Source organism: Labeo rohita, chromosome 19, assembly GCF_022985175.1.
Source record: "Labeo rohita strain BAU-BD-2019 chromosome 19, IGBB_LRoh.1.0, whole genome shotgun sequence".
Taxonomy (NCBI): domain Eukaryota; kingdom Metazoa; phylum Chordata; class Actinopteri; order Cypriniformes; family Cyprinidae; genus Labeo; species Labeo rohita.
In genome coordinates, this window is record NC_066887.1 from 34,946,726 (window position 1) to 34,971,091 (window position 24,366).

Genomic DNA, 24,366 nt, shown 5'->3' on the forward strand with positions numbered 1-24,366 from the left:
AAAACAGAAGAACAAAAACAAACAAACAAACAAAAAGTATTTTCAATGCAAAAAAAAAAAAAAAAAAACACAAAAAACAAAAACATAATAAAACAAATTATCAAACATTACAATTCCCCCAATCTGAGATAAACTCTTAAACTCTTAAAATAAAGTGCTCTGTGACTACAAAGAGGTAAAAATTATTTTTTGAAAATTAGTTTAAAGTTACAAGTACCTTTATTAAATTAAATAACTGGTTGAAATTGTGTTTTCAGTCACTTTCTTATCACATTAGGTTATCTGCAATTGTACCAGTTTACAGGATAAATACAAATTCACAAACAAACAGAACAGCTGTTGTACAGACAATGCAATAGGTTGTTTGCACATGACGTCATTACTGTGGCGCGAAATGCAGCTGGAGGGCAGGAAGTGATATTTCTCCATAGGAATCACTAGCAGAAACTCAAAAATGCCTATGTTTTGCGTTGTTTATGGATGCTCAAATCGGTCAAACCGAGAAACCACAAAATATATTTTATCATGTATGACAATTTGCTGTTCATAAGGGCGGAAAGGCAAGAATTGACTAAAAAAGCGCAGGAAAATGTGGCTTGTAAATCTCCGTCTGTGGTCAGGAGGAGAGTCGGATAATGCTTTGATGTAATAATATGTTAAGATATTAATAAAGAAATATATAAATATATACAGGGTTTTCACCTAATGCTAAATGCCACACGTAGACACAATGTAAGATTTTATATTTGTAGTTCCGAGAGCGTCACTGATTATAACGGAACATTGTGAGATTGCAATAAATTGAAGTGAGTGACAGCATTTTAGTGACTATATGGAAGCGCTATTTGCTCGCTTTCTATAATCAGTTCAGAATTTGAATAAAAGTTTAGCTTTACGTGCTGTTAACAGGACTAATAGCCACAAAACCCTGCACATGCATTGAACTTTCGGGAGTGACTGAAAAAGAAGAACGGATGAGATGGAGGAATGTCTGTACTGTACAAGAGAAACGTATAAACAGAAAATCACAACATATGTTGGATGTGATCCTTATGTTATGTTGTTTATTTCAATCTCACAAGGCTCAATTGTAATCAACTGCAAATATAATATCTTATTTGCATTGCATGTACGTGTGGCATTTAGCATTGAGTGAATTCTCACTGTCTCACCCTGTATCTATTTATATATTTCTTTATATCTTAATATTATTATATCTTTTATAACCATTGATGACAACTATCTGACTCTTCCTCAGTTTACCAGCCACTTTCCCATTTTTTTTTTTCAGTCAAGTTTTGGTTTTCCTCCTTATGAACAGCAAATGTTCATACACGATATGAAATAAATTTCTCGGTTTGACAATTTCTATAAACAACTGAAAACATAGTCAAGATTCTGCTATTGAAACAGAGAAAATCACTTCCTACCCTCCATCTGCATTTCGCGCGTCCTTAGAATCACGTGATTGCAAACAACCTATTACAGCTGCAACAGGCTTGGGATACTCAATGTTCAAAATATAAAATAATCAAAAGCATGTATCAACTGCTTGTAAAAGATGGTCTTGTTTCAGTGCCATTTCTCCCACAATAATGAAGGCTTGATTTTATCCTAAAACTGCAGGACATGAGGAAATTGCCTTTGTTGCTCCTCCTCATCTAAATACAGAATTAAATTTTGTTGCTTTAACCAGAAATTTAAAATGGTAAATATGCACACATACATAGGGTCAAATAACACACAAAAAAATGTATTGTTATAAATGATGCACTTACCCACTTTATATGACAATGGAGGAGAATATCTGGCAGGGTTTTAATGCAACTTTAATGCTATCTCCAAGATTATGCTAAATAGAAAGAACAATGGATTAATCTCCAAACAAGAATGGAAAAAAATCTGCACTTTTCTAATCCATGGTAGCAGTCTTTCATTTGACTTCTTACTGTTGTAATAATGGATTAATGTCTGTTATATATCAATTCATTTAGCCGAGTGTTACAAGAGTGATGTTTGTATCATTGTAGACAGGTGTGGGGATTTTTGAACTCTTTCTGCATGTTACAGTTTTTAAGATAGCTGGTGGCAATATGCGTGCATCGATGACATTGAATGAAATGTACATTTAAAAACTATATCACACTTGTAATCGTGCTGTTAGACTTTGTATCAGCAGGCTGTGGTTATCTGTGGTCTCATACATGATTGATTGTAGTCTAATGCCAAATTCACACTACAAAGATGCCACAGAAGCACTTCTGAAAGTAGCATGTATGTGTCTTTATATACTATTTAATGCTGCTCAGGAGCACATAAATGCATTTACAGAGCAATTACAAGTGCATACTCAAGATACTGAAATGGGTCAGAGCTAGAATTTAGTCTTCCTTTTATTCTGCATTGCATCTTTACAGATAATTTTGAGCAGGCACAACCAGCCTTAACTCAGTTATGTAAAGACACCTTACACACTCTTGTCTGTGACATTGCAAGGGATGCATGAAACAAATGAAACTGTTTTGGGTGAATCATCAATCACTCATCCTTAAGTTGTATGAACTTCTGTTGAACAGACAGAAAAGAAGACTTTGAAGAATGTGTTTTTAGAAGAGTAAAAAAGAAACTTATAGAGATGTGAAATAACATGCATGAATAAATTATTTTTGTGTGTGTGTATGAATTAACCCTTTAAGTGTTTGTCGTGTGCTTGTCAGTACATAATGTAAAATATTACAATTTGGCATGAAAATACAGAGCAGGATTGTCTCACCAGAAGAAATATCCAAAAGATCCAAGGCTCTTTGTCTTGCAATATGCAAATATTTGTTAAGACCCATGCCCTTTACAGCTCAAAGTCTAACCATCCCTGATGTGTGGGTATAATACACCTTAGTCTAGAGCAATCTAAACTGGAAAAAAAATTAAAAAAAGAACAGTTAAAATCTAACGTTGACATAAGATGATGACATTTCCTACTTCAGTGTTCAAAATATAATTAAAATCTCACTTTTCTATCAGCTGAAAAACAGAGACATGCATTTTTTTATGGTTTATGGGTTCCATGTACTATTCTAATGATTTAATACTGTTTCAATACAGTTCACCAAAAATATTAAACATAAATCATTCCAAATAGTAAACAGATCAAAGCAGTAGTACATTTTAACTTGATTACGACTTCACATAAACACAAAAAAAATAAACATGAGAACATGATAAATAAAACAAATATCAACTACTATATGAATATTTTAAACCCATTTTAGTGTCCTTAATATACACACACATGCAGTATAAATATATATTACAAAAATTTTGTCTAAGCCCACAGGTGTTAACAAGTGTTAATAAGCTGCTGCGTCATTTGAATTATTCAAGAGAGAGAGATTATTTGGAAACACAGGCAGTTTGATTATATGTAATGTTGACATGTCCTTAACATTGTTGTTGTCTTGCATTAATCTTTCCTCAGAGAGACACCGTCTCCAGTTTGTTTACACCGTCCTCACCAAACCTGATGGGTTCTCCGGTCCTGTGTTCAGTGCAGTGGGTCTGTATGACGACAGACGGATCTCTCACTACAGTAATGAAGAACAAACCTGGAAAAGAGACTGTTCAGATGCAGAAATCTGGAGATATACCGAAGAACCTCAAGATTCTAGAGACTGGTTTATAAATCTGGTTAACACTCTGACAAACTGCACAAGCTCCAGATGTGATGGTGAATTCATTGGGGTTTTATTGGCATGACATTGATATATTTTTAAGTGTTAAAATGCTTTTACGAGCCACTGTAATTTTTAAATTTATAACAATCTAATTCTTCTTCTTCTTCTTCTTCTTCGTCTGAGTCTGAGTCTGAGTCTGAGTCTATGGCAGCCCACAGAACCGTTTGCGGGAAAGCTGAAATTTGCCACACTGATAGAGGACAGTCCCAACATTAACTACAGCAAATTTGGAGTCTCTAACTCAAACTCTCTAGTAACTTGTCAAAGTTTCACTTTTTTTCTCTGAATCTTTGGCTTATGCAGAGTGAAATGAAGCCCAAAATTCAAAAATCACAAGGTTTAATTTTTTATCTATAATTTTTTGTTAAAAAAAAACTACATTTTCGAACTCGTCCTAGACAGTTTGTCTAATTTTCACCAAAATTGGCTCAGATCATTTTCAGACCATGCTGGCAAAAAGTTCTGGAATTCAAGTTGATTAGTCAAACCGTTCTTGAATAATGCGCAAAGGAACTCGAAAAAATTTGAGGTTATATCTCCGCAATGGTTTGGCGTATTAAGACCAAACTTGGTGGGTTAAAGCTAAAGGGATACAGCTCTAGCTACTGGGTATGCGCACATCAATCTAACATTATTTTTGTCACACTGTACTACAATAATACTGTTTTTGTTTTATAGTAAGGGGTAAGTTTAGGGTTGGGGTAGGTGTAGACGTTAAAAAAAACAATCTAATAGGTAGAATAATTCATTTCATTGTTAGTTTCCGGTCGGAGCTGTATCTTTAGCCACAACCAACTTGGTGTGTGTTATAACAAACATGACCCCAGGCTACCATGCAGTGTTTCTGCACAGAGCCAACATAGTGGTCAGGAGATACGAAAAATGGCTATTTTTGCCCTGACAGTACTCAAAAAGTTTGGAGGCAGCGCCACTTTGTGGTCAAAAGTTATAATAAAATTTTGAAAAATGCTAATAACTTTTGTTTACATTAGCCTATTGTAATGAAACTAGCCTTGATGTATTCCTTGGGTCATGCTGAGAATATTGATACCAATTGTGCCAAAATTTGCTGAACTTCCTGTCTGCCATTTTGATTCATGTTGAAAACCTACTTTTTCAAACTCTTCCTAGACCATTGGTCCCATTTTTATGGATCATCTTCAGACCATGCTGACAAAAAGTGGATTTTGTGTTGATATATGAAATGGTTTTGAGAGTGATAAACTATTCAGTAACCATCAATAATGACATTTATAACACTGTTAATAACTTTTGATAACATTAGCCCATTGTAATTAAACTAGTCTCAGAATATTCCTATGCCGACAACATAGATATCAATTATTCCATAGTCAGCTGTACTTCCTGTCCGCCATTTTGATCTATTTTGAAAACCTACTTTTTCAAACTCCTCCTTGACCATTGCTCCGATTTTCACCAAAATTGAATCAGATCATCTTCAGACTGTGCTGACAAATGTTATGGATTTTGTGTTGATAGATGAGAATGTTTTTTTGTACAGCGCCACTACAAGTTTGAGGCATGATGCCAAAATGACTCTGAGGCTGTATATCTGCAAAGCTTTGACATAATGACACCAAACTTTTTGTGTCATTGTCACTTCACACAAAACATGCCACATCAATTTGATAACAGCGCCACCTATTGGTCAAAAGTGATAACCCATTAAATAATTTTACTAGTGATTGTTTTTATGATTTTTCAACCATTTTGACTAAATGTGTCTTAAAATGGCTTCAGTCACTCATTGCCTTCCTTGCCTATAGTGCTTGGCCCCGCAATCACTGCTTGCAGTTATATTAATTTATGTTACTTGTAGTAATTTACATTGTTGTTTTGGATTTATTTATTAATTTACATGTTAGGCCTCCATACTCTACAGAGAAGAATCGGCTGTGAGGTGGAAAAACATCCAGATGGATCAGTGATGAATGTGAATGTATTTGATGAGTATGGACATGATGGAGAGGACTTTATTGTCTTCAATACTGACACAATGCAATGGAAGGATAAAAGTCCAAAGGCTAAAGAAACCAAAATGAAATTGGACACTTACAGATTTCGCAATCAGTATCTCCAGTCATACCTCAACAACTGCACGGACTGGATCTTCACATTTAATGCTTTGATAATCAGTATGTGTTGCTCTAATGCCTTCAGTGTTTTAAACTCAGTCATTTGTCTTTTTGTTCAGAATCTGGTGTTATTTAAGTGGTTCCAATATCCTTTATTTATGATGTGCTTCTTATTGCAGCTCCTCCAGCTCTTTACATGTTTGCATCTGAAGTTCCTCATGACCAAAGCAAGCTGATTCTGACCTGTCTGGCCACTGGTTTCCACCCCAAACACATAGAGATGAACGTCACACAAAACAACATCACACTCCAACCATTCAGCTCTACTGGAGTCAGACCCAACAATAACCAGACCTTTCAGATGAGAACCAGTGTGGAGATAAACAGAGATGAGAAACAGAGTTATGAGTGTCACGTCCTTCACAGCAGTCAGATATGTACAACGTTATGGGGTAAATATAACCATATTAAGTCAGAAGTTAATATTGTGTGCAAAATTGTTGTACAGTAGCTTCCTACTCCAGCTGGCAGCCCAGGATTTCTCAAGACATAGTATTTACTTGTTGTATGAATTTATAGAATGGTTAACATTGTGTTTATTTTTTTTTCCTGCAGAAGGAAATCTGGAATCTAGAAGTCATCATTGGGCAGCAGTAGCTGCAGGTGCCTTTGCAGTTGCGGTTCTATACATCATGTCTTTAATCTACAAAAACAGAAGGTTAAATGGTGAGTATATAATAAAGTAATAATTAACCCAGAACTGAATGTCATTATATGTCATTATTTACTTGCCCTCATATTAATCCATATTGTACATAAAAATAGACATATATTCGATTAACAGCATGTATAGCACACTCTAATAGCATGTTTCAAATGTAATTTTTCTCATTCTCATTTGTCTTTAACCTGAAATTAATTATTTGGTGAAATATTTATTCAGTGTTTAAATATGGAGACCGGTGTAAAATCTAGTATCTTAAAGGCTTATGAGTTTAATATGCTCATGAATGGGGTTTATCAAGTGAAGCATATACTAAATAGGTATGAAATCAGCATGAGCTAATGCTAAAGTTTTCTAATAATATATTGCATCATCTCTAGGCTAGATGAACTATAATGGTTCCACCACAGAACATCGTTAGAACATCATCTCTGGGTCAGCAGATCTTCTGACTGCAAGTGATTCACATGAGAGCAGTGAATCAGTGGATCTCCACTTGGTATTCATGTTTTTAAGTGAGAAGCAAGATCTTGGATGTGTCGTCTATGATATCATGACTGTTTTAATGACACTATCAAGTACAGTGGGGCAAAAAAGTATTTAGTCAGCCACCAATTGTGTAAGTTCTTCCACTTAAAAAGATGAGAGAGGCCTGTAATTTTCATCATAGGTATACCTCAACTATGAGAGACAAAATGAGAAGAGAAAAAAAAAAAAAAATCCAGAAAATCACATTGTCTGATTTTTAAAGAATTTATTTGCAAATTATGGTGGAAAATAAGTATTTGGTCAATAACAAAAATTCATCTCAGTACTTTGTTATATACCCTTTGTTGGCAATGACAGAGGTCAAACGTTTTCTGTAAGTCTTCACAAGGTTTTTACACACTGTTGCTGGTATTTTGGCCCATTCCTCCATGCAGATCTCCTCTAGAGCAGTGATATTTTGGGGCTGTCGCTGGGCAACACAGACTTTCAGCTGCCTCCAAAGATTTTCTATGGGGTTGAGATCTGGAGACTGTCTAGGCCACTCCAGGACCTTGAAATGCTTCTTACGAAGCCACTCCTTCGTTAACCGGGCGGCGTGTTTGGGATCATTGTCATGCTGAAAGACCCAGCCACGTTTCATCTTCAATGCCCTTGCTGATGGAAGGAGGTTTTCACTCAAAATCTGACGATACATGGCCCCATTCATTCTTTCCTTTACACGGATCAGTCGTCCTGGTCCCTTTGCAGAAAAACAGCCCCAAAGCATGATGTTTCCACCCCCATGCTTCACAGTAGGTATGGTGTTCTTTGGATGCAACTCAGCATTCTTTCTCCTCCAAACATGACGAGTAGAGTTTTTACCAAAAAGTTCTATTTTGGTTTCATCTGACCATATGACATTCTACATTCAATCCTCTTCTGGATCAATTTTAAAGCTGTTTTGGCTGAACAGGTACGCCTGTACAAACATCTCCATCAATGCGTGATCAAAGAAATAGTCAGACGGCAAATAACTCTTAGAGAGAAATCACGACCAGCGTTGGAAAGGACGAAAACTTTTGCAAGAAAGTTTGTGAAACTGTACATTTTAACACTATTGTGTTGGTTTTACTGTTGAAGACTGCTTTAATAAAAAATATTTCTCATAATTGCTTTTGTTAGTGTTTCACATTACTAATTTTCATAGGCGTAATTTACAGGTGGGATGGACAGGACACTTTTTGCAAGGCTCGATATTGTTCCACCAGTTTTTTGAACATCTCGCGGCACGGAAGTACCTAATGCTGCTGAAGCATATTCCTTTCTGTTAAATAAGGTGCTGACGCTGGAAACTATTTTTTTCTGAAATCATGCTTAATGTTCGTTGCAATGTTAACTGGTGAGGGAACTGTCAATGCAGCTCGTTCACACGCGAACGCTTCAGTACAACGCTTATGACTCATTTCGGTTAAAAAACAAAACAAAATGCACGCAAATGTGTCTCTGATATAGGATCACTGATGAACATATTTGATTTTAATAAGGGGGGAAAAATTCATGTGGTGGCGGATTAGAACCCAAAACCTCTAAATCACTTAACGAAAATTCTACCACTAGACTATTAAAGATTGCAAACAAGTGATGTATGTCTATTTATGTATTCACTGACACTATTGATCTCGGGCTAATAATATAGTTTTATAGTACATGTAAGAATAAAATTATCATGTTGAAAACGAGCTTGATGTCAATACATTATGTACACATGATCAGAGCATGTAACCACAAAACATTTCATCTTACCTAAATAGCAGTAAAAGTTTTTAGCTAAGAGTTTTCCCTTAAAACCTATTCACAAAGCTGCTGAGACAAACTTTTACTAAGGAATAGAGCAAAGTCTTAAGCTAAGAGTAAGGGAGGGGTTAGTCTCGCGTAGCCAGACCTTCAGACTGACGGTCTGCCAACGTTCCGTGGGCGTGACGTCTGAGGCTGAGACTAGGGAGGGGTTGACCTCGTTGCTATGAATGATGTCGACATGCTTATTAACTATCCACACAATGATTGGCTGATAGGGGAGGGGTCTCTGTCAGACATTTATTCATAGAAATATTGTAATGTGCAATATTATGTTACCATATTCAAATAAATGTTTTAAAATAAAAATGTTGCCACATTCAAATAAAGATTTTAAAATGCAGGCTAAGTCTCACTAACTAAACATGTACAGTGGGTACAGAAAGTATTCAGACCCCCTTAAATTTTTTACTCTTTGTTATATTGCAGCCATTTGCTAAAATCATTTAAGTTCATGTTTTTTCCTCATTAATGTACACACAGCACCCCATATTGACAGAAAAACACAGAATTGTTGACATTTTTGCAGATTTATTAAAAAAGAAAAACTGAAATATCACATCGTCCTGAGTATTCAGACCCTTTGCTGTGACACTCATATATTTAACTCAGGTGCTGTCCATTTCTTCTGATCATCCTTGAGATGGTTCTACACCTTCATTTGAGTCCAGCTGTGTTTGATTATACTGATTGGACTTGATTAGGAAAGCCACACACCTGTCTATATAAGACCTTACAGCTCACAGTGCATGTCAGAGCAAATGAGAATCATGAGGTCAAAGGAACTGCCTGAAGAGCTCAGAGACAGAATTGTGGCAAGGCACAGATCTGGCCAAGGTTACAAAAAAATTCTGCTGCACTTAAGGTTCCTAAGAGCACAGTGGCCTCCATAATCCTTAAATGGAAGACGTTTGTGACGACCAGAACCCTTCCTAGAGCTGGCCGTCCGGCCAAACTGAGCTATCGGAGGAGAAGAGCCTTGGTGAGAGAGGAAAAGAAGAACCCAAAAATCACTGTGACTGGTTACAATCGAGGGAAAGATCAATGCGGCCAAGTACAGGGATATCCTGGACGAAAACCTTCTCCAGAGTGCTCAGGACCTCAGACTGGGCCAATGACCCTAAGCACACAGCTAAAATAATGAAGGAGTGGCTTCACAACAACTCCGTGACTGTTCTTGAATGGCCCAGCCAGAGCCCTGACTTAAACCCAATTGAGCATCTCTGGAGAGACCTAAAAATGGCTGTCCACCAACGTTTACCATCCAACCTGACAGAACTGGAGAGGATCTGCAAGGAGGAATGGCAGAGGATCCCTAAATCCAGGTGTGAAAAACTTGTTGCATCTTTCCCAAAAAGACTCATGGCTGTATTAGATCAAAAGGGTGCTTCTACTAAATACTGAGCAAAGGGTCTAAATACTTAGGACCATGTGATATTTCAGTTTTTCTTTTTTAAAAAATCTACAAAAATGTCAACAATTCTGTGTTTTTCTGTCAATATGGGTTGCTGTGTGTACATTAATGAAGAAAAAAAAAAAAGAACTTAAATGATTTTAGCAAATGGCTGCAATATAACAAAGAGTGAAAAATTTAAGGGGGTCTGAATACTTTCCGTACCCACTGTATATCTTCAGCCTCTTACATGTGCGCTCCTCGTATACAGTTAGTGGATATGCATATAAACAGCCTTTTAATTAACAGAGTAGAATAATCATAGGTGAAAGTAAGGCATGTAAACGTAAAAGAAAACCAAAATGGACGCAAGAACAACTCTTACTTCTTGCCCAGCTTGCTCATGAAAACAATGATATAATCAAAATTTGGAATTGGGATAACCTTACAAACTAAAGAAGATGTGTGAGAAAATATATGTGTGCAAATAAATGCAGCTTTCCCACTTTTGTTCAGAAGCAAAGATGACTGTGAAAAGCGTTGGTATTCTTTGCAAAGTCAGGCAAAGGCAGAGATTGCAGAATGCAAGCGACAAACAACTGCTACAGGTAAACGGACATTATTTTCAAGTTGACCATAATGTTTTCATGTAACCTTGTTATGCTATTGCAGATTAAAATCCTTAGCCTCATTAAAATATTTATTGCATTCATAAGGAGCTGCTATTTGAGGGTTGTCAAAACCTTGATCTGTGGCGTTGTTCGGTTGTTTCTATTTGTTGGTGAATTGACTGTGTCCCTGCAAGTTCTGCAACAGTCATAATACCTTCGCGATTAAGACCATACCTTCTTAAAAGCTCATTATCAGCAAATGTTTCTAAAATGTTTCTGTTCCGAGGCAGATAGCTGGCAACAGCCATTTTAGGATAGTTTTAGGACTTGATCTTAGTGACTTAGGAGTCCTCTCCACTACTCCTAACATTTCACAGATTTAGGAGCTAGTTTTAGTGCTAAAAGGCTTTGTGAAATACTCTTAGAGCAAAAATTAGGAGTCCTAAATTTAGGATTGACACGCCCATTATTTTTAAGATTTTCTCATAAATAGCTAAGTTATGAGATAGACTATTTTTATCCTTAAGATGTTTTAGGAATAGGGGCCCAGAATTTGGTGATGTGCGCGCGCAGTCAGCACAGGCTCAGAGGCGGATCTAGAAAATAAATTTTAGGGTGGCAAAGGGGTGGCAACACCAAAGCAAGCCCCCATGCATAGTTTTTGGGGATTTATAGTCTGACATATAGAGTTGTATTCCCAAATATTGCATTACCATTAAGTAATCATCTACTGTTTAAAATGAAAAAAAGAAATAACAACATTTCAGTGTCCATCATGGCACCAAGTCAGTAAACAGTATAAAAAAAACTTCAACAGGTTATACAGTAAATGTTTCTGAGCTTGTATCACTAAAGAAGACATGCGATTCTATTAAATTACTACTTAGATGGTATAAATCACATTTTAGTGCAAGTTCAAGATGTTAATGTCGATGATTTAATGTTAATTTCCTAACATTAGAAATAAATATTATAATGTCAAAGCAATGAAACTGGATCAGTTTTGGAAACAATGTTTGATTTTCTGTTATTAACAGAGGTGGGAATGTCTGTAATCACCCAGAACACACTGTAAACTATAAAATCTAGCAACACCCCAGCAACTGCATAACAAGGGCCTAGCAACCACCTAGCAACACTTTAGCAAACATCTAGAACATCTAACTGACCAAACTATTTATGTTTTTAAACAAGACAAGCCAGCATAAATTTGTCTTTCAAACGTTTCAATCTAGTTATTGCAGGTATTCTTAAATGCTTACAATACAGTAGGCTACACACAAAAAAAAAAAAGGGTTAAGTAAAATTTGACAGTCCCACTTTTGAAGGTGTACAACATGTGCTACAATTTACTGTACATATAGAATAGTGAAAGTCCATCGTCTAATGTACTGGTATTGTACTATGTAATTATACTGTATTTGTAAGTATATGTAAAATATTCGTTAATTTCTCTCCTCTCTCCGTTGTTGGATGCAGATATTCTGATTGGCGTGTCATCAGTTTTACTTAATGTTTAACTTACTTTTTGAGAAATGTGTCTTTGTTTTGAGCACTGAATGAATGATTGGGAAAGTGATGAGCCAACTAAAATCAGTTACATTGTGTTCACAATAGAGAAAACTGCGATATGACCAGATGCTCACCTAACTCTACTACTAACTAGAACTATTAGTTTCCGCGATCGGCATCTTCTTATTGATTTCATGCTATTACTGCCAATTTATAAAAATGCCTATGATGAACGCGGAGCGATCACCAAACAATTACGCGGTGAATCTCAGACATATCCGGACATGATTAGGTTTCTCAGAGGATTTCTGAGTTAGCCGAGAAGCAGTAATTTTCTGATTCACGAACAAATGCAAAACAATTCGTTAGTGAACTGGGCCGAGCTTTGTGTTTTTGACTCAAAAAGAACCGGTTCATAAGAGTCATTTGTTAATGAAGTCGAATAGACCAATTATCTGTTTGTAAACATTCGGGATGCGCGCGCAGCTTGGTTGCAGAAAATGCGGAGAGCTCGCCTTTACAGCTGGAGAATTACAAGGATACGGCACAAAATACTTGGATTTAAAAAGAGTATAGATTATATTAATTAGAGGTCATTTTCAAAATGTTATTCGCATATCACAACAGCTTGTCACCCAGCCATAAGCACTGTTATTCAAAGAAAGTGGCGTTAGATAGTCTTTCAGATCCGATGACGTTTTTCATTGGCGGTTCAATTGGCAGTCTGTGGAGCCATGGAATAAAAGAATAAAAGAAAACTAAATGTGATTTTATATTTCAAAATTCTGACTTTATTTTCGCAATTCCGATATTATATCCCACAACTCTAGAGGAAAAACAACTTGTGATTCTCTCAGAGTTTATATCCCACACTAGTTTTTTTTCCCTTAGAATTAACAAACTCACTAGTTAAATCGAGCTATAAAGTCCGAATTAGAAGACATAAACTTGCATTTGTGAGAAATAAAAATCAGAATTGTGAGATAACATAAAAAAGTGTTATGTTAAAAAGTTAATAGTAATAGGTTTAAATAATATTTCGTGCTGTAGCTGCAGGGCTAATACAGTACGTCCCCTATGAACTGCAAATGTGAATATTATGTAGACCTATAAATCAAATTTATGCTTTAAAAGTAGAGTAATCGTAGCAGTTTTCATCCATAGTATGTCTGTTTAAACGTCTGTGTTGGCGTCTTTGACTACAGTATTATATAAAAATTATTTGCATTCCGATTTTGACATCAAAAGGCACAAAAATATTTTTTTTCCTCTTATTCCATGGAGTGTAATCGTTTACCTCCACTTGCTACCGGTGTTTTTCTGCAACCACTATGCGCGCGCAGCTGCAAGTGACGTCACTGTGACGTCTACTCGAAATTGGTCTATACACTGTGCGCGTTGCGTGCGCGTGCAACCATCGTGCTCATTTTATTGAAAGATGTGTTTTTTGCCATTATTTTGCGTTAAGTTGTCATCGCTGCGGGTGAAAAGTAGCACATGAAACACTGATTACATTTATATTTTATTCTGTGATAATTCTGGGGTGGCACAGATTTTTCTTAGGGTGGCAGTTGACACCCCGTGCCACCCCGGTAGATCCGCCCCTGCAGACGTTTCCCGTCGTGCTTTTGGTCAGCGCAGTCGATGGAGAGCTACTGCGCCAGACTGCTCAATCCGACACAGCCACCTTGTTGTCCAAGAGTTTTTTGGCACACGTCAGCGTGACATCAGAGCAAGGCGGACGTTACTCGGACACATTTCTAACCGGCATGCCTCTTGCAGTGATCACCGGTGATCGATTCTGCGCATAATTTGCTCATCTCAAACGAGTCTATTCTCACTCACTAAAATGCAGCTTGGTTTGTGATGAACTTATAATGCGAAACACTAACACTGTGTGTGTGTGTGTGTTTTAGGTGTATTCATATAGGTGTGATATTTTATTTATTTTATTTTTTTTTTGAACGTGTGCATTTCATAAAAACTGTGTAGAAGTGAAATTATTTCCTCATGGATTTAAAGTCCAGGAACTCTGTCAAAAAGAGATGCCATGCAACAAAACAATAAAACTAATCTGGAGAAGAAAACTAATCTCAAAAGAGAGCAAACACCACCACCCCCTCTTGCCACTGATTAAAACTGAAACTAAATCCTGAGTGAATTTTGCAGATGCGCTGTGAAAAGACCGAACATGCATTAAACCTTCAACCAGACCACTAGACTCTGCGTTTGGACCGGTGGATGGAACCTTACAACTGTAATAAGTTTAGGGGGAAAAAATTACCATTTATAACATGACATAACATGACCATACAGAGGGATTTGCTCGTAAATAATTTGCTTGATTTTATTCCCCAAAATAACTGTAAAAATATAGTGTGTGTGTGTGTGTGTGTGTGTGTGTGTGTGTGTGTGTGGTAAATATATATACACACACACTCGTATTCACACTCTTCTGTACCTCTCAGATTGACAAATGCACCGGTGCCTTCTGTGCACTTTGAACTGGCTTATTTTTTATAATTTATATATTTAAATATTCAGAAACAAGTGTGAAGAATTTTGAGTTATTGTGTGTAAACGATGACAGTCATGTTGCAGTTGTGCCTAACTTTTGCTTTCTTGTGTTTAGGGTTTTGCATAATAATAAACTGTAGAGTTGTTATACCTAACATGCTGAGTTGTTTTATTTAAGCCAACTATTGTTTAAAAATATTGTATTGCTGGCTTAAAATGGTCTGGAAATTAAAAATCACACACAGAATTACAGAGACAACAGTAACAATCACACGATGAACATGTATTACTAAGAAAGAACACCCATGGACAAAAATAAGACAAAATAAATTTATCGGGGTGAATACAGCATACATTTTACATATATTTAAACTCATTTAGCAAGCTGTTTTGAAATAAAAATGTAACATTTAAAAGTAGCTTTTTAATTCAAGTGTATTCAACCATTCGCTGCAATCGCTTTTCACAGAAATTGTGCTAATTCTCGTGCTGGTGTGTCGCTGTAATCTGAGCCGGTGAAGGGCCGCTGTTCGCCGCAGGAATTACGAACCTCAGACCGCCACCTCGCGTTTCACTCGTAGCTAAAAGATGCCGTGACTGACTCCATAACCTGCCCATAAACAAACTGTACTGAGATTAGAGAACATATTTTAACGTTAAAATTAAAAATTTGTTTTGATTTCGGCAGTCTCTCACAAAAACTAACTCAAGCCTCATCTGCCACAACATATTTTAAGTCATCCTAAATGTGACATCAAAACGGATCGGGGAATCGTCAGACTGACCGTCCGGTCACCGGTTTGGGCCGATCATGTCCCTGGCCGGTCGATTGGTGCATCTCTAGTTTCAACCTATTTGTGTTCAATTATTAAGCTAACCATAAATCATTAAAGACTCAAATGATAAACAGCAATAAACCAATAGTGTACGTTTTATGAAAAACCTGGAATCGTAGAATCATACAACTCTTATCAAAAATAATAAAATGACCAGTAATAAAGGCTTTAACACGCCAGTTTAGTGTAACCCGCAGGAGACTTTCAAAAACCGCAGTTCCACCCCTTGAGTCATTTAATATTATAACAACCTCTGTTCTTCTCGGAATTGTCAGTTCTGGGTTTTGGTGTGCTACAGAACTCCTACTACTCACTTTCAGTTTTACTCAGCAGTGCCGTATAATTTACCCAAAATTTTCTTTTCTTCGCGGTAAGTGTAAGTATTTTCAAATATACTTCGTAACTTTCAATATTTTTACGGACAAAACCACAAATTGATATGGTCATATCGGCAAGTCCCTCCTCTACACATCTCTCTCCATGACGGTAAAAGTCCCATTTTTTTTTATATAACAGGGCAGTAAATGAACCAAACTAACTTGAACATAAACACACATAACATTGCTAATGCAAAAACCCAACCGTCTTGCTTAAATAACGCAAAAATAAGTAAACTCTAAAGAAATACCCGTAATGCACCTGTAACGGGGTTAAAAAGAACAATTTAGAGAGTGAAGACATTTAGGTGAATTTCATAAAATAAAATATTTGGTTGTATTTGTTGGTGTACGAAGGCTCCCCTCTTGTGGCTGTTAATGGTACTGCAGATGTAGTATTTTGTCCCTCTTCTCTTGCCGTACCGCAGCAGATTTGAGTGTCGCAGCTGCAGGTATGTACGATTTTTCACGCTCTAACTCATTAACATATTAATTGTGGAAGTATTATGTTTTATGTGACTACTTTTGACGCAATTGATTGGATTCACGTATTTGAACGTGTATATAATGTATTTAACACTTTAACGCAGTTGTTGAGGTCATTATGAATATATTGAATTTCCTCGTGCATTCACGAGCGGTAACGACTGCATTTCATGTGGTCATTGCGTCTGTCTTAAAATTTCTGATAATTAATTGTAATATGAGTAGAGTGAAAGTGTAATTTCTATTCTTCTAGTCATATGTATGTCTGCCGTATATTGTCTACAGCCAACCTGATTTGTACCCCTTTTTCTATTAAAAAGAGATGCTGTGGATAAAAAAAGCTGAAGAAACCCCTTGTGTGAGTGTGTCCTTCCACATCCGTAACACACCTGGCTGCTAGCACTGACTGCTGGGTCATTACAGTATGTTTAATTCATGCCTATGTTGTAAACATAAAAATCTGATATGAATGTCCCATGTTTCTGCCACAATACAATGGTTACAGTTACTACATTAAATCTGTGGTAAACCCATGGGTGTTAACAAGTGTTAATAAGCTGCTGTGTCATTTGAATTGTTGAAGAAAGAGAGATTATTTGGAGCACTCTCCTGCAGTTTGACTATATGTAATGTTGACGTCCTTAACGTTATTGTCTTGCATTTATCTTTCCTTAGAAAGACACCGTTTCCAGTTTGTTTACACCGTCCTCACCAAACCTGATGGGTTCTCCGGTCCTGTGTTCAGTGCAGTGGGTCTGTATGACGACAGACGTATCTGTCACTACAGTAATGAAGAACAAACCTGGAAAAGAGACCGTTCAGATGCAGAAATCTGGAGATATACCGAAGAACCTCATGATCCTAGAGACTGGTTTATAAATCTGGTTAACACTCTGACAAACTGCACAAGCTCCAGATGTGATGGTAAATTCTTTGGGTTTTTATTGGAATGACATTGATATATTTTTAAGTGTCCAAATGCTTTTACGGGCCACTGTCATTTTTAAATTACAATCTATGTTTTCAACTTGTAATAATTTATGTTGTTGTTTATTATTTAATTATTAATTTACATGTTAGGCCTCTATACTCTACAGAAGAGAATCGGCTGTGAGGTGGAAAAACATCCAGATGGATCAGTGATGAATGTGAATGCATTTGATGAGTACGGACATGATGGAGAGAATGTTATTGCCTTTAATATTGACACAATGCAATGGAAGGATAAAAGTCCAAAGAAGGCTAAAGAATCCAAAATGAAATGGGACACTGACAGATTTCGTAATCGGTATCTCCAGTCATACCTCAACAGCTGCATTGACTGGATCTCCACATTTAATGCGTCAATAAGCAGTATGTGTTGCCTTCAGTGTTTTAAACTCAATAATTTGTCTTTTAGTTCAGAATCGGGTGTTATTCGAGTGGTTCCAATATCCTTTATTTATGATGTGTGTCTTATTGCAGCTCCACCAGCTCTTTACATGTTTGCATCTGAAGTTCCTCATGACCAAAGCAAGCTGATTCTGACCTGTCTGGCCACTGGTTTCCACCCCAAACACATAGAGATGAATGTCACACAAAACAACATCACACTCCAACCATTCAGCTCTACTGGAGTCAGACCCAACAATAACCAGACCTTTCAGATGAGAACCAGTGTGGAGATAAACAGAGATGAGAAACAGAGTTATGAGTGTCACGTCCTTCACAGCAGTCAGATATGTACAATGTTATGGGGTAAATATAACCATATTAAGTCAGAAGTTAATATTGTGTGCAAAATTGTTGTACAGTAGCTTCCTACTCCAGCTGGCAGCCCAGGATTTCTCAAGACATAGTATTTACTTGTTGTATGAATTTATAGAATGGTTAACATTGTGTTTAATTTTTTTTTCCTGCAGAAGGAAATCTGGAATCTAGAAGTCATTATTGGGCAGCAGTAGCTGAAGGTGTTTTTGCAATTGCGGTTCTATACATCATGTCTTTAATCTACAAAAACAGAAGGTTAAATGGTGGGTATATAATAAAGTAATAATTAACCCAGAACTGAATGTCATTATATGTCATTATTTATTTGCCCTCATATTAATCCATATTGCACACAAAAATAGACATTTTTGATTAACAGCATGTATAGCACACTCTAATAGCATGTTTCAAATGTCATTTTTCTCATTCTCATTTGTCTTTAACTTGAAATTAATTATTTGATGAAATATTTATTCAGTGTTTAAATATGGAGACCATAGTGTAAACTCTAGTATCTTAAAAGCTTATGAGTTTAATATGCTCATGAATGGGGTTTATCAAGTGAAGCATATACTAAATAGGTATGAAATCAGCATGAGCTAATGCTAACGTTTTCTAATAATATATTGCATCATCTCTAGGCTAGATGAACTATAATGGTTCCACCACAGAACATCGTGAGAACATCATCTCGGGGTCAGCAGATCTTCTGACTGCAAGTGATTCACATGAGAGCAGTGAATCAGTGGATCTCCACTTGGTATTCATGTTTATCAGTGAGAAGCAAGATCCTGGATGTGTCGTCTATGATAATATCATCACTGTTTTAATGACACTATCAAGTATGTCAAAAAACAGTCCATTATGCACATTCATTTTTAACTTTATTTTTGCAGTGTTAGCTTTTTCATTAGGATTACAGGCCAACCTAAAATTTACACAAGAATTTATTTTGAAATTATAACAGTAATACATACTGTAAGGGAAACAGGTCAATTTATCTCAAAGGGAAGATTTTATAGGGAATTTGAACAGAATCACTGTTGATCACTGAGTCGGCCAGCAACTCACTGAACAAGCCGTATAACAAACTCTGCAGTGGATATTAATATCTTCCGTTACATGGTCTGAATTTTCCTGCTCTTGCAGGGAATAATTTGGACGTGATTTCTATAACAAGAATATATTACGTTTTACTAAGAATTGATTGATAGAAACATTGCATGGAAATTCAAACTCATACATACCCAACATGAATATAAACCTATAAACTATTCAATAGTTATTCAAAATACATACACAATGAGTGATTAGGACATGATAGTCAAATGTGTGGGTTACATACATAATACAGAGTTATGCATAGAAAAGATTAGTTGCTCATAAGTCCTTTTAACATCATTTAATTGCATATATACATGTAAAGGCAGTTTCTGTGCGGTTCTGTGAACGTGATGTTCTCTGAGCCGAAAGGTCAAAAGAGTATAGAAGGAATCTCAGTCTGGTCCTTGTCTTAGGCGGGGGACACCACCCAACAAAGTCTCTACTAATGATTTTCCTCATGTGATGGTCATGATGTGCTGTGTCTTTGATCATTAATCTTGGGTTTTTTGCCTCAAAATTGACAATCTCCTTCCTGTGTTGGAATTGTCAATAAGTGTTCTTTTGTGTTAATGTTCCAAGTTGTTCAAAGCTGTGAAGGAGTTGGTTGGTTAGGCTGGCAGGCTGGCGATAGGGCCTGATTTACGATCATCCATGTTGTCTTGGGCCTCTTTCTGGATTTCGGCTGCTCGGGTTTCAGCAATGTTCTGATCGAATTGTTAATCGATACCGAGGGATATTGAGAAGACCTCGTAATGAGCGAGTTGGGGTATAGGGGAGGAGCAGTTCACAGAGATAATGGGGAGCCAGGTTATGCAGTGCTTTAAAAGTGAGCAGGAGAATTTTGTATTTAATACGATATGCAACAGGACAGCAATGGAGACTAAACAAAACTGAAGTGATGTGAGCAGCAGAATTTTAGATGTATTGTACCCTGGAAATGGAACTGGCAGGTAAACCACTGAAAAGGGCATTACAATAATCAAGGCGAGATGTGACGAAATTATGAATAATGGTTTCAGCATCTTTAAGACTAATAAAAGCAGCACTTGGCAATGCGACGTAAATGTATGCTACATGTAAACTCTGAACACCCACAGTTGCTGCTTGTGGAAGAGCAATAGGAAGATATGTAAGAATGTGTAGTGGTGTTGGTGTAAATGAATAAGCAATGGTAAAATTCCTATTGATATTTAACACATTTATACAAAAATAATTTCCTTTTTGTATATATAGTATTGACTTTTCCCAGTACATTTGAAATCTGTATCTAAAATGCTCAGTGTAATACACGGACAAAACTGACATTCTTTTATAGTACAGAATATAACAGATGTGACCATTGACCACAAAACCAGTCTTAAGTACCACACATTTCACCCCAAAGAATAAATGAATAATGAAAAGTACATCCTGTACTGTATAGTGATTGTTTCATTTTTGTAAGATGTGCTTTGATTTATTTAAGAGGTTCGATTGTGACATCTAGTGGTGAAAAACGTTATGGCAATATTCTCAGGAACAATTTAAAAAATTGTGTTAGGGGTAAATTATGGCCTGGATCTTTTTTCTTTTCTTTTTTTTAAATGTATAGGTCTAATTTTTTATTTATTTATTTTTATTTTTTTTCAAAATTACATTTAGTACCACAAATAGTGTCATGACATATGTTACACAATTGAAATAATTTTTGTTTTTTAATGAAAATTAGGAGGGTGTATAATGTGATTAACTGTGATGAAAAAAATATTTTATGTGAAATTGTTTTGTGAGATTCACTCAGTTTTGAATTTTTTTGAGGTTTTCTGGGGATGTAAAACACACCAAGGTTCCTGGTGGATTTTGGCTGGTCTTGTACTGTAAAACTAAAAGTTGAACAGATTATTTTCAGTATGGATGAAACTGATCTGACCTGCCGTTGTCACCAGGAGCACAGAAAGCCACTGAGAAGATCGACATGTCGGGGGTATTGTTGTAATTCGCAAATGTAAATATAGATATGCTCTGAATATACAACTCAATGTTAAAAAAGACAGATTCAAATCAATATATTTACAGTCTATTACTATAGAAACCATAGTATTTCCTATAACCTGCATTTTTACGATAATGTTCAAAAGCAAATGTCAATAAAAGATTTATGTAACATTACATGCTGCTTACACCCCCTTAAAAAGGGTCTAGTGACACTTCTGCTACAGCTCTTCACTGTAAAAAAAAATCAGTAAAAATACAGTACAATATACCCTAATAATTAAAGGAAATTTTCCATTTTTGGTTTTTACAGGTGTTTTTCCGTATTTTTGAATTACGCTTTGCATTGTGGGAAGAAGAACGTTGGTGGCTTACATAGGCGCGAAAACAGTGAAGAGTATTGTACAGATGCTCATGTTTTCTTTTTTTTTTTTTTTTAATTCCGTCTGTTACTGTTTAAAGCTAAACTGTCTTTTACAATACAGGCATTTTGCCTCAGTTGACACATTGTTAAATGAATTGAGTATTTGATATTGTTTAGTCCTAACCCACTTAAGGCAAACAAAAGCCATTGCCCACATAGCAATTGACATCTGGCCCAGCTCTGGGCCAAGCAAGGAGTTACACTCGGCCCAAGTGCAGCAAAGAATTACGGCCCTTGTTTGGCCCAGATCTGGACTACAGACATGAGCCACACATGAGCCATAACTGGCCCAAATCTCAGCCAAATAGTAACTTGAGCCCTGAACTGAGCCAGAACAAGTTTTAATAGTGCTACACAATCTCAGCCTTCAGTAAACCACATAGAGACTAGTCTTAAACCAGAAGCCCCAAAACTGAGCCATGTCTAAAGGTGTAACTGTGTTTTACTGCTTATTGATGGATCCATGGCTGAGTTGGTTTTTGTTTTCCTTTTTTAGGCTCAGTTTTGGGGTTTCTGGTTAAAGACTAGACTCTATGTGGTTTACTGAAGGCTTGACTGGGTCCCAGATAGCAAGAGAGCAGGTGAAAACCATTGAATCAATGTTAAAAAATAGTTGATTTGTCAATGTTAATGTCATTAAATCAATTAATGTTGAAAAAATGTTGACATTTCAACAAACCACCATTACTGTGATCAGTGATTGCTTTAGTTGGGTTCTTGATTCTTGTTTTTCATTAAGTCAATTCTTTCTCTGTGCTATAATGGTGTTTCGATGTAAACACTTATGCTGTTGAAAAGAGATATTTTAAAATTAAGTTAAAGTGGATTGCTTTTTGCAGTGGGTGTCAACTGGCATTACAGTTGAGAAACAATTCTAAATAATATTGATGAATGTCATTACTGACGTAAATCTTTTGTAGCACAAATGCAAAAAAACAAAAATTCTGTGTTAATAAATGAAAAGATTTAGACATGAACACTCAACATACAAACCGCAACAATGGTGACAATCACCAAACTAATTCAGTTAAACAGATCACCTGCAATGCATGACTTTTTTACTATGTTGATACCCGGCATGCATTTCTGCATAGAATTTTCTTTTGCTGATTGTCACCATTGTTGAGTTTCATACGCTGAAACTTGATGTCTAATTGATTCAGTAACTTACAGATTTTTTTTTTATATATATTCTCTGTTAATTCATAAAAGTATGATAGTGGTTTTATTCAGCTTTAATCTCACATTGCAGTATCACACCATCATTCAAATGCCCAACACACTTGTGAGAAATTCATTATATAACCTTGCAATTATTACAGTCACCACCATCATCTAATCTCAGCGGATCTTAGCTTTTGTTGTCTTAAACAACATGTTTTCACACAATGTTACAAAAGACAAAAAAATCTAATGTTAAAGTACAAAGAGTCAAGAGCCCAACTAAAGTGATCACTGATCACAACAATGGTGGTTTGTTGAAATTATTTTTTTTTTCAACATTATTAGTAGAAGCAAAAGTTATATTAATTCATTAACACTGACAAATTAACTACTTTTAACATTGATTCAATGGTTGCTTGGGGGTAGCACTAATAAAACTTGTTCTGGCCCAGTTCAGGGCTGGTTATACGTTACTATTTGGCTGAGATTTGGGCCAGTTATGGCTCATGTGTGGCTCATGTCTGTAGTCCAGATCTGGGCCAAACAAGGGCTGTAATTCTTTGCTGCACTTGGGCCGAGTGTAACTCCTTGCTTGGCCCAGAGCTGGGCCAAATATCAATTGCTATGTGGGTGAATGCACTTTTAAGAATGTTTACATGAAGTAAAAATAAACCATGTTCAATTTGTATATTGTGCTGGATTTATTTGCTTTATATATATATATATATATATATATATAAATACACCATTACAACAGAAAAAGTCCTGTTTTTTTACCGGTAGCTGTACATTTACGGTACAAAGTCCAGGTAATGAGCTGCCAGTACTTTTTCCGTTTTTTTACGGAATTTTTTTTTACAGTGTTAGTCATTCACTACTTATCAGTGACAGACACATCAGGTAATTGTAATAAATGTGGTTGACCAGAAACTGTGGAACATGTGCTATTAAATTGTGTGGCATATAAAAGAGAACAAATTCAACAAATACAGAGGTTCTTTTGACAATTAAGACAGTGGTAAAGAATGCCTCAGCACAGTATAAAGTATATATATGTATGTATGTATGTATTTGTCACTGTCAGTGATATCCGTATTAATCCACACTCCAGTCCAGTTCGTAAAGGAAATGCATTAAAGAAAATGTGCGCATGCCCAGTCGCCATAGCTGTTTTGTGCCCAGAAGGGATTTCAGCTGCGGCCAGAAACTAACAATGAGTTCAATTTTCTAAGTATTAGATTGTGTTTTATTAACTTCTAGACCTACGCCAACCAGTTACAATAATGCAAAAGCAGTAATTATTGTTGTATGTTGTTCCGCTATACTGACGCATCCCCAGTAGCCACAGT

At 36.2% G+C, this 24,366-nt stretch overlaps 2 protein-coding genes across 2 annotated transcripts in view; both read left to right on the forward strand.

Moving 5' to 3' along the window:
• LOC127181892 (zinc-alpha-2-glycoprotein) overlaps positions 1-8,158 on the forward strand; it is an 898,082-nt gene extending 889,924 nt beyond the window's left edge. Inside the window, exons 2-6 of the mRNA XM_051136892.1 lie at positions 3,476-3,724; positions 5,618-5,887; positions 6,007-6,279; positions 6,443-6,553; positions 6,932-8,158. Of these exons, the coding sequence (XP_050992849.1) occupies positions 3,476-3,724; positions 5,618-5,887; positions 6,007-6,279; positions 6,443-6,553; positions 6,932-6,936 (908 nt within the window). The 3' untranslated portion in view covers positions 6,937-8,158. The remainder of the gene's footprint in view (positions 1-3,475; positions 3,725-5,617; positions 5,888-6,006; positions 6,280-6,442; positions 6,554-6,931) is intronic.
• Positions 8,159-14,158: 6,000 nt separating this feature from the next.
• Positions 14,159-23,504, forward strand: LOC127181562 (RT1 class I histocompatibility antigen, AA alpha chain). Its single transcript, XM_051136334.1, has 6 exons — positions 14,159-14,180; positions 17,281-17,529; positions 17,686-17,958; positions 18,070-18,342; positions 18,507-18,617; positions 18,996-23,504. The coding sequence occupies exons 1-6, from the start codon at positions 14,159-14,161 to the stop codon at positions 18,998-19,000; spliced, it is 933 nt and encodes a 310-aa protein (XP_050992291.1). The 3' UTR covers positions 19,001-23,504.
• Positions 23,505-24,366: the final 862 nt, after the last annotated feature.

Coding starts and splice junctions, on each gene's coding strand:
- LOC127181562 (XM_051136334.1), top strand. CDS start 14,159: ATGCCTCTTGCAGTGATCACCG. Junction 14,181..17,280: donor GCCTCTTGCAGTGATCACCG/GTGATCGATTCT, acceptor ATCTTTCCTTAG/AAAGACACCGTTTCCAGTTT. Junction 18,343..18,506: donor GATATGTACAATGTTATGGG/GTAAATATAACC, acceptor TTTTTCCTGCAG/AAGGAAATCTGGAATCTAGA.